General features: G+C 42.7%; 1 protein-coding gene across 1 annotated transcript; it reads left to right on the top strand.

The window, feature by feature from the left end:
* Nucleotides 1-225: 225 nt before the first annotated feature.
* On the top strand, nt 226-4,262 carry LOC125532953 (uncharacterized). Its single transcript, XM_087539293.1, has 5 exons — nt 226-461; nt 551-742; nt 1,787-2,014; nt 2,110-2,300; nt 3,380-4,262. Exons 1-5 carry the CDS (start codon nt 227-229, stop codon nt 3,923-3,925), a joined length of 1,392 nt encoding a protein of 463 aa, XP_087395419.1. The 5' UTR covers nt 226; the 3' UTR covers nt 3,926-4,262.
* Nucleotides 4,263-10,517: the final 6,255 nt, after the last annotated feature.

Genomic DNA, 10,517 nt, shown 5'->3' with positions numbered 1-10,517 from the left:
GAATTTCTTCAAATTCAATTTTTGAAAAGTCAACGGTCAGTGGTCAAAGCCAAAGAGACGACCCCGAGCGAAACAACAACTATCGAGCGAGCTGAACTATCGAGCTGTCCCAGGTGCTTGATGGACAGGCCCAACAGACCAGGCGCGTGAGCGCCCGCTGGCCAAGTGGCACATAAGGCGCTGTATAGGACCTCCCAAAAAACGAGTCTCACGCTCGAACGCTCCCATGACGTCCTCCGAACCCGATCCCCACGACGCCAACAGAACCCTCGCGTGGCGAATACCTCATCGGAGGACCTCCGGCCTGGATCGGTGGGAACCGAGGGGCTCCGCCCCGCCAATCCCGGCGGGGGCTTACCTCGACAGCGTCTGCGCGGACCTGCTCGACGTGGGATTGCCGTCGGACATGGGCCATGATCTGCTGGAGGAGGAGAAGACGGAGTCCTGCGTCAAGAATGGCGGTGAGTATATCGTTCGTTCTGTATGCTACTTGATCGATTTGCGCCAACTAGTCAAGATCACGTACCAATTACTAGTACTCACTGCGCAGATTCACATCCGTGTCCAATTGGGCGTGACGACGTCTGTCTAGACGACATGTTCCATGATATCTTCGGGGACTGGCCGCTCACGGGCGATCCAATTCTGTGGGATGACATCCGCTCAGAGAACAGCGACGATTACGTTGTCCCGGAGTCCGATGAATGCGATAGGTTCGCAGACGTGAGAACAAATTGCCCAGGTAATTTCTCTGGGGGACGCTAGGCGTCGGCCGACGGATATTTTTTAAATATCCGCCGGTTCGGCAGCCGTTCGATCTAATGTCAACCTATGACTCAAACGCATTCTTACAATTGCAACAACGACAGTATTGCGGAAACTTTCGCATCAGATGTCATGTTATGCAATAGATGTCATGTTATGAAAACTTTTACAACAAAGCTCATGTTGCAGAAATTTTTCAACGGAGGTCCTGTTGCGGAATTATTTTTTCAAAACTTTTTTTTGCACAATTTTTTTGCAACATAGATCCTGTTGCAGTACCTCATTGCAACACAACTTGTGTTGCAAAAGCACCTCAGGTGATAATTCGGCTGCTACGGCACCTCACAAGCCATTGGGTCCAACAAATTGAGTGAGCGTCATCTTTTATCACTGCAACACAGATCGTGTTGCGGGAAATTTGTGTAACATAGATTGTTTTGGCAGAATTTTTTGCAACGGAGACGATGTTACGGAAACACTGCCGCGGCCGTTGTTTTGCAACACCGCTGTGGCCGCCGTTGGTGTGAAAGCTCGCAGCACCTGGCATCCCACATGGGGTGCTAAAAGGGGCGATGTGCGCAGCCATGACCACAGTTGAGAGAGAAAGAGACTATGGCTGGCTTGCAGTAGCGGCAGCTTGCCCCGTAGCAATTAGAGCGGCAGCAAGGTACGGTAAAGCAACAGGCACGGTGGCGAGGCTACATAATTGCAGCGCCATGACTGAGTGCTCGAGGGAGAAGCGGTGGAGAATTGTGGATGGATAAGTCGTGGACGTTGACTCACAAAATGATAGGGATGCTTTAGTTGGAGCTGGATACTATAGGTGGAACCAGAGGAGCACAAGACCGTTCGATCCACGTATGATCCGACGGTTGTGAGCCAGGCGGATGCATTGGTTGGATCAGCCGGTTGGAGGGAAGCTTTTTCCAGTTTGTTTTCCCACTACTACCAAAATTATAACAACATAAACTCATTAGCAGTACAGTTAATTGACTGCACGTCGACGCTACAAATTCTTCAGGGAGAAACATTCCCAGGCAGCAAGCAAAGAAAATAGACAACGCATGGCTAAGGAGCATCGCGGAACAGAACGAAAAATACGACGCGCGGTGCCAGGAGATTCTGCGCCAGAACGAGGATGCCGATCTCCCTCCTGTTCCACTAGATGTGTTCCCTGAGGCAACAGGTTTATGCGTGGAAAGGGGTTCCTGCTACCACATTGAATACATGACCCATGACACTTCCACCAGTAAGGCTGAGTCCAAGTTTGTATTTATCTCAACTTATCCGCACTTGATGTATGTATTTCGTTTACCAACTTACTCTTGTTCTCTACATTTGCAGCTAATTCGGATCTCGGATATAGCGGACCGGAACTGATGCTACAGATATTTTCTCTGCGTTTATCAAGCTTCTCTGCATCCTATTCTTGCCCCATCAGTGTGTATGGAGTATTCGCTGTTCGGGATGTACTGGAGCCTCTGCGGAACCATGTCTTCAACCGTTCCAGAGATGATCCTGTCACTGTTGACCAGGTAATTAAGGCTTATTTGTTCTCAAAATGGAACAATTATGTTCCAGGCTCTTAGTGCCTATTTGGCTTGCAGTAATTCTAAAAACACGGGAATATGAAGAACATACCATCGATATGTCATAGTATATTGAATCGAAAACAAAGAATCTGTAAACAAAGAATCTGTAATAGAAGCTGTTTGGTTACGCCACATGAAAAACACAGGAATTTTTCATAAGGTTGGAGTCAATGTAAATTTTCCTATATACCCTGCGCAAGCGAGAGCTACATGCACCGGGCTGCCATTTTCATTGCATGCAAAATAGGCCATAGGAAAAGTCCCTATGATTACTCCCACAAACCAAAAATGCTACATAGGAAAAAGTTCATAAGGACTGGAATCCTTCAAAATTTTCTATGAAATTCCTATGAACCAAGCAGGCTCGTGTGCATGCTAGGATCCATTAAAAGTTTTCTCTATGGTCAGGTCCATGCATTCAATCCTGTGTTTTCAAGGGTCACCCCATTATATTCATATATGTTGTTAGGCATTCCTAGATCAGATGGACATGCTATTAGGTCCTCAAAAATTTATCTGACTGTAGCATTAACAAAATATAAAGTTTACTTTTATCAGTATGCAAGCATAATGCATTTTTTCCGCTTCTTTTTGTAAGGAATATATTTTACGAGTAGTATGCAAAGGCTATACATCCAATAGTGTGGTAGGGGAAGATGATTTGGTTTCCCTAGTGTTAATATCTCAGGAATAAGAGAGATAGTAATAGATGCGAATCTCAGGAATAAGATAGTAATATATGTGAATCTCAGGAATAAGAGAGGTAGTGATATATGTGATATTTACCTGTAAGTATATTTCAAAGCCGTTGGCAAGATAACCAACGATAAAAGGGAGTGATGATGCAGTTAAAGCTCGTCATGAGCATGCCTTGCATTTTGAATATATTTCAAACAGAATTCTTTTTTATGTAAACATGAGCTTTCATGTTTTGTTGAGTTTATTCCGTTGATACATATACCAATTTACTTACTTGAAAGTTGATTTTGCCCGTTGAGTTGTGACACTTTGTTAAATTGCAGGATCCTTTTACCTTGCCACTCTGTAGCCCTTGTCGAGGAATGTACATACCATATGACCAAGTATTGCTAGAAGTTGATCTCTGGATAAAAAAGGAAGGGGATGGGTCAGCCGACCAAAAATTACTTTCCAAATACCTTGAGCTCGATGTCCGAACAGAAGGCGACGGGTTTATATATGGTTGTATCCCTGGGGACACTGTCAGCTTGGAAATAGACTGTGCGTACCTCACAAAGAGTGTTGAGGCAGTGATCGAGGTCTCTGCAGAGGTTAGCCGTCCTTGCCATGTGAGATTCGTCGCTTTCAGCAGTGGCTATGACGATGAGATTGTGCTCTTCAACGGAAAATTCACTGGGGAGAAGGTTTTCAAGCACGTTGTTGCTGTGAAGGCAGAGAGAGAACTGAAGGTTCAGTTAGAGGTGGAGGAATCAGTTTTCCAGTGGACTTTTCAGGGTGGAAATGCCGGACCTCTTAGCTCCCCCGATGACTCGACGTTGAAGTATGGCCAGTTTGATGTGGGGGTGTGTTTTTATCCATCGACGGGCTAAGTCAAACGTACCATAATCGGCTGAAAACAAGTGATGTGCTCTAATGTTTGTGTTTTAGGAGTTGAATTTAAGTAGCTGTTGGATTTCCTTTTGTGCCCTTGTGACAAAGAGGTCTGAAGTTTGGGTTTTAGCTTTTGTTTATGATCCAGATATGTTAAAACTGTAGCAGAAGTCTGAGATATGCATGACTCTGGCGTGGTCCTGAACTCCAGATATGTTAAGCTGAGGGAGATGTTTAAGGTCTGACTCGTGTGTTAAACTGCGAGGAGCCTGAAAATGTTGTATATCCTGTGTTGCTTGCCATTATTATTTTTCGAATCCTGCTATTTTCCCTTTAGTTCCGGTGCATCATCTCGTGATCATTCTGAAGTCAAGTCCACATCGAGCACAGCCAAAGCCGTACCTGATCATCCATCCATGACACCGCTTCCTTTGTGTCTTATGGCGCTCATCAGCCATCACCACTCTTCAGGTGGGAACCAAACCTCTGGAGACGAAGGCAACTATTCAAGATCAGTGATTTATGGTGTGGTTGTGTACCTCTCTGGTCGATCTATGGACGGCGATGAATTGAGGAAATGTGAGGACTTTTTATTGCGGGGAAGAGGACATCTGAGGACTTGAATCTTATCTCTGATGATGTCTGTGAGTAGTCTTCTTTTTTGGAAAAAAAAAATCACGTTTTTCTTCTTATTTTTGTTTATACTTCCAAATATTCAAAATAATTATGTTACAATAAACACATAGCGTAAAACATTTCCAAAAAAATGTTAACCAAAGATTTAAATATGTTAAATGTGTATAAAGCAAATGTTAGATATAGCCAAAAATAAGTATAGAAAACAGTGAAACAAAGAGAAAACAAAAAAACCGATGAAATGAGAAAGAAGGAAACAGAACTAAAGAAAAAATATCTCAAAAATGTAGAAAAATGGGATTTCAAAGAAAACCGAAAAAAATCCATGAGTAAGCAAAGAAACCGCAGATCATGGCCCACGTCCTCCGAACCCGATCCCCACGACGCCAACAGAACCCTCGCGTGGCGAATACCTCGTCGGAGGACCTCCGGCTTGGATCGGTGAAAATCAAGGGGCTCCCGGCGGGGCCTACCTCGACAGCGTCTGTGAAGACCTGTCCGACTTGGGATTGCCGTCGGACATGGGCCATGATCTGCGGGAGGAGGAGAAGATGGGGACCTGTGTCAAGAACGGCGGTGAGTATATCGTTCGTTCTAGTATATGCTACTTGTTAGATAATAACGAGAATAAACGAGACACAAGAGACACGGATTTTTACGTGGAAACCCTTGCGGGAGAAAACTACGGACGCACGAAGGCGCAACCACTATGAGGAGTATTACAAGCACGAGACGACAGGTCGTCTGAGGTGCGACTACATGGGGTATATAAGAGGGCAATACATGAGAGTCCTTGGAGGACAAGTAAACGAGTTGTACTCGTACGCGTCGACGTCAACGCAAAGGCCCACACCGGTTGTACTACGTCTAGTTCAACACGGTATAATTTGGATCACAATTTAACAATCTCCACCTTGATCCAAATTTCCTCCAGTAGTCGAAGAAAGTGAATAACTCCATCCAAATCAGCATAAACACCTTGTGCGTCAAAATCCATAGGACTAGTGAGAAATACCAACTAAGCCTGAGCAAAGCTCAAACTTATTGGTCGAAACTGGCTTTGTCATCGTATCAGCTGGATTATCATGAGTACTTATCTTGCATACCTTCAAATCGCCTTCAGCAACAACATCTCGAATATAATGAAATCTAACATCAATGTGCTTTGTCCTCTCATGATACATTGGATTTTTTGTAAGATATATGGCACTTTGACTGTCACTAAATACGGTAGGGCAAGATGAATCTCCACAAAGCTCAGCGTACAAACCTCTCAATCAGATAGCTTCTTTGCATGCCTCAGAAATAGCCATATACTCGGCATCAGTAGTGGAACAAACCACAATAGACTGCAAAGTTGCTCTCCGACTCACAGCACAACCACCAATGATGAAAACATAACCTGTGAGTGATCTTCTCTTATCCAAATCACCAGCAAAATCAGAATCAACAAGTCCATCTCCAGTTTTCCCAAACTGTAAATAAGCATTAGAAGTACCACGCAGGTATCTGAAAATCCACTGAACTGCTTTCCAATGCTCTTTTCCAGGATTAGCCATGTATCTACTGACAACACTCAATGCATATGATAAGTCAGGACGAGAACAAACCATGGCATACATAAGTGAACCAACTGCACTCGAATAGGGAACTCTAAACATGTACTCAATATCTGCATCTGACTTAGGACATAAAGCTGATGATAATTTGAAGTGTGCAGCTAACGGAGTACTCACCGGCTTGGCATTATGCATATTAAAACGACGAAGAACTTTATCAATATATCCCTTCTGACTAAGATACACTTTTTCAGACGGTCTATCTCTGGATATTTTCATGCCAAGTATTTTCTTTGCTGCACCCAAATCCTTCATCTCAAATTCATTACTCAATTGCTTCTTTAGTTCATCGATCTCTGACATACTCTTTGCAGCAATAAGCATATCATCAACATAAAGGAGTAAATAAATAGTTGAACCTTTGACAGTTTTCAAATAAACACAACTATCATAATTAGACCTTTTGAAACCTTGAGAGAGCATAAAGGTGTCAAATCTTTTGTACCACTATCTAGGGGATTGCTTCAATCCATAAAGAGATTTCTTTAACTTGCAGACAAGTTTTTCTTTTCCAGGAATAACAAAACCTTCAGGTTGTTCCATATAAATATCCACTTCTAATTCTCCATGTAAAAATGCAGTTTTAACATCCAATTGTTCAAGCTCAAGATCATGCATGGCAACAATACTAAGTAAAGTGCGAATAGATCTATGCTTCACAACAGGAGAAAAGACTTCGTTATAGTCAATACCTGGAATCTGACTGTAACCTTTAGCAACTAACCTTCCTTTATATCTTGTCTCATCATTTGGAGAAACACCTTCTTTCCTTTTGAAAACCCACTTGCAACGAATAGGTTTCTTCTCTCTAGGTAATTTTACTAAATCCCAAGTGCCATTCTTTCCAAGTGATTCCATCTCATCATGCATAGCGGTCATCCACTTATTACTATCACCAGAAATAATAGTCTCGGAATATGAAGAAGGCTCAGCATTACCTTCAATTTCTTCTGCAACAGATAAAGCAAAAGAAACAATATTGTACTCTTCAATTAACCTGTCAGGTTTATTAGTACCCCGTCTAACTCTGTCACGTGCAAGATTCCAACTGCGTGGAACAATAGGCTGATTTGGAGTGGGAGTGACATGATCATCATTAACGACGGGTTCATCATGTGCATCAACAATTTCATTACGAGATGTATCACCTGAATCAATAACATGCTCCACCTGAACAGTAGGCTGCTGAATAGTAGGCTGTTGTTCACTCTCAACGGGAACATTAGTAGATGAAACATCATGTAACATAGCAGATTCGTTAAAGATAACATTTCTGCTAATAACAACCTTCTGGGTTTCAGGATTCCATAATTTAAAACCTTTAACACCAGACTTATAACCAAGAAAGATGCACTTAATAGCCCTAGGCTCCAATTTTCCATTATCAACATGAGCATAAGCAGTGCAACCAAAAACTCTCAACTGTGAATGATCAGCAGGTGACCAGACCATACCTCAATTGGAGTTTTCTTATTAAGAGCAATAGATGGTGAACGATTAATGAGATAACAAGCAGTGGAAGCGGCCTCAGCCCAAAAACGCCTATGCAAACCTGCATTGGACAACATGCAACGAGCTCTGGAAATAATGGTCCTGTTCATGCGCTCAGCAACACCGTTTTGTTGAGGAGAATAAGGAACGGTGTAATGTCTGACAATGCCTTCAGACTTGCAATAATTCTTAAATTGCTTAGAACAGAATTCCATACCATTATCAGTGCGAAGTATTTTTATCTTCTTTTCAGTTTGTCTCTCAATCATAATTTTCCACTCCTTAAAAGCTGAGAATGCTTCATATTTATGCTTCAAGAAATAAGGCCATACTTTTCTCGAATAATCATCAATAATAGTCAGCATGTAACTAGCACCACCTAGTGACTTTTTGCGAGATGATCCCCATAAATCAGAATGCACATAATCAAGAATACCTTCAGTTGTATGGGTCAAAGTATTGAACTTCACTCTCTTGTGTTTGCCGAAGATACAATGCTCACAAAATTTCAATTTACCAGGTTCATATCCATCAAGAAGACCTCTCTTATTTAACTCTGCCAAACCAAGTTCACTCATATGTCCAAGACGCATATGCCAAAGGTTAGCAACATCACAATCAGAATTCTTTGAAATAACTGGAGTAGCGTTACCTGAAACAGTAGAACCTCGAAGGTAATAAAGACCATTGGTCGAACTTAAATCATTTTTCATCACAATAAAGGAACCTTTGGTGACTTTCAAAACACTATCTCCACCTGAATACTTGTATCCCTTTGCATCAAGGGCACTCATAGAAATAAGATTTCTCTTCATCTTCGGAATATTATACCGAACATCTGTCAAAGTTCTGATTATGCCATCAAACATCTTGATTCAAATAGAACCTATGCCTTCAATCTTGTATGGTGAATTATCAAAACCCAAAACGGAACCAACAGCAGCAGTGGAATCAAAAGTATTAAACCAATCTCTATGTGGACACATATGAAAAGTGCATGCAGTGTCAAGTACCCACTCATCATTGGTCTCAGCACATCCAGCAATAACGACAAGAGCATCATCGGAACTATCATCACGAGCAACGTTAGCAGAATTTTCACCTTGTTTGTTACCTTTCCTCTTTTCCTTGTTCTGCAACTTGAAACACTTACAGATGTCATGCCCGTCTCTCTTGCAATACCTGCAATACTTCTCGTCTCTGGATTGCGACCGGCCCCTGTAGCCGTTCTTACTTTTGCCTCTGTTGCCATTATGTGAGTTCTTCTCCTTTGTCCTGCCATGAACAGATAATCCCTCGGCTTAGGATGAACTTGAATCATCATGAGGCACCATTAATTTCATCTTCTTCTTAGAGTTCAAAACTTCATAAACTTTATTAAGTGTGAGAGTATCACGACTATATAATATGGTGTCTCCAAAATTGGTATAAGAACTTGGCAGTGAACAAAGTAACATTAAAGCAGCATCTTCCTCTTCATACTTAACCTCCTTTGCAGCTAGATCAGATATGATCTCTTTAAATTTAGAAATATGATTCAAAACATTACCTCTCTCGGGTAACCTGTGCAGGAATAATTTTTGCTTCAGATGCATCTTGCTGGTGAGATCTTTAGTCATGCAAATCCCTCCAGCTTTAACCATAGAGCGGCGGCAGTTTTCTCGCTCAAAACTTCCTGCAAAATATTATTATGCAAATGGAGTTGAATTTGTGGCAAAGCCTTACAATCAATTCTTTTCTCCTCAACAGTTCAGTCCTCAATTCGGTTCTTCCCAAAACTATCCAATGCTACATCATAGTCGGCCTGTGCCAACAACGCCCGCATCTTGACTTGCCATAGGGTAAACCTTGTGTCACAATCCAGCAGCGGAAAATCGTACTTCATGGATGCCATGAGTTGAACAAATCTGTGCACAAAGTAGTACAAGTCGAAGTAGAATAATTCTTGACAGAATTTAATATGCGGAGCAAACGGAGCAAGGAACAGTAGCACCTGGTGGCTTGTTCGATGGATGTAGCAGCCGGATGTTAGTACTTGATGGATCAAAACGTGTTCTGATTAGAGCTCACGTACTAGAAGTAGTACTAACGATGGATTGGTCTTCACGTGCGCAGCAAGATGACTGGATGGATTTGACTTGTGTGGGGTTGTATCTTTGCTTCTGTCGCCTTGAGACTCGGGAGCAGCGGCGGCCAAAATAAATCCCACAAAATGCCAGCCGCCGGATTCGTCTCGATCTCGGCCTAGAGAAAAAAAAGTCAGTCTCCGAACCTGACCTGGACACGGATGATGAGCCGTCGAATCCTGTCGAACTCGGCGGATCGCACGACGCTACGGCGGCGCACACGCTGCAACTCTAATCTCTCGATCTCAAATCTCGTCTCTGCAACCTCAGCTCTGTATACCACTTGTTAGATAATAACGAGAATAAACGAGACACGGATTTTTACGTGGAAATTCTTGCGAGAGAAAATCACGGACGCACGAAGACGCAACCACTATGAGGAGGAGTATTACAAGCACGAGACGACAAGTCGTCTGAGGTGCGACTACATAGGGTATATAAGAGGGCAATACATGAGAGTTCTTGGAGGACAAGTAAACGAGTTATACTCGTACGCGTCGACTTCAACGCAAAGGCCCACACCGGTTGTACTACGTCTAGTCCAACACGGTATAATTTGGATCACAATTTAACACTACTTGATCAATTTGCGCCAGCTAGTCAAGATCACGTACCAATTACTAGTACTTACTGTGCAGGATCACAACCGTGTGGAACTGGGCGTGACGAGGTCTATCTAGACGACATGTTCGCAGATCATTGTGCCGTCAGCTGCCACT

The sequence above is a fragment of the Triticum urartu genome, chromosome 1A (genome assembly GCF_056163025.1).
Source record: "Triticum urartu cultivar PI428250 chromosome 1A, HENAU_Tu73, whole genome shotgun sequence".
NCBI classification, from domain to species: domain Eukaryota; kingdom Viridiplantae; phylum Streptophyta; class Magnoliopsida; order Poales; family Poaceae; genus Triticum; species Triticum urartu.
This window is presented reverse-complemented; position numbering and strand designations above follow the sequence as displayed.

Excerpts from the sequence above, each read along its gene's own strand:
- LOC125532953 (XM_087539293.1), top strand. The coding sequence starts at position 227 with ATGACGTCCTCCGAACCCGATCCCCACGACGCCAACAGAACCCTCGCG. Across the intron at positions 743-1,786 it reads CGTGAGAACAAATTGCCCAG|GGAGAAACATTCCCAGGCAG; the intron begins GTAATTTCTCTG and ends CAAATTCTTCAG. Across the intron at positions 2,015-2,109 it reads GACCCATGACACTTCCACCA|CTAATTCGGATCTCGGATAT; the intron begins GTAAGGCTGAGT and ends CTACATTTGCAG.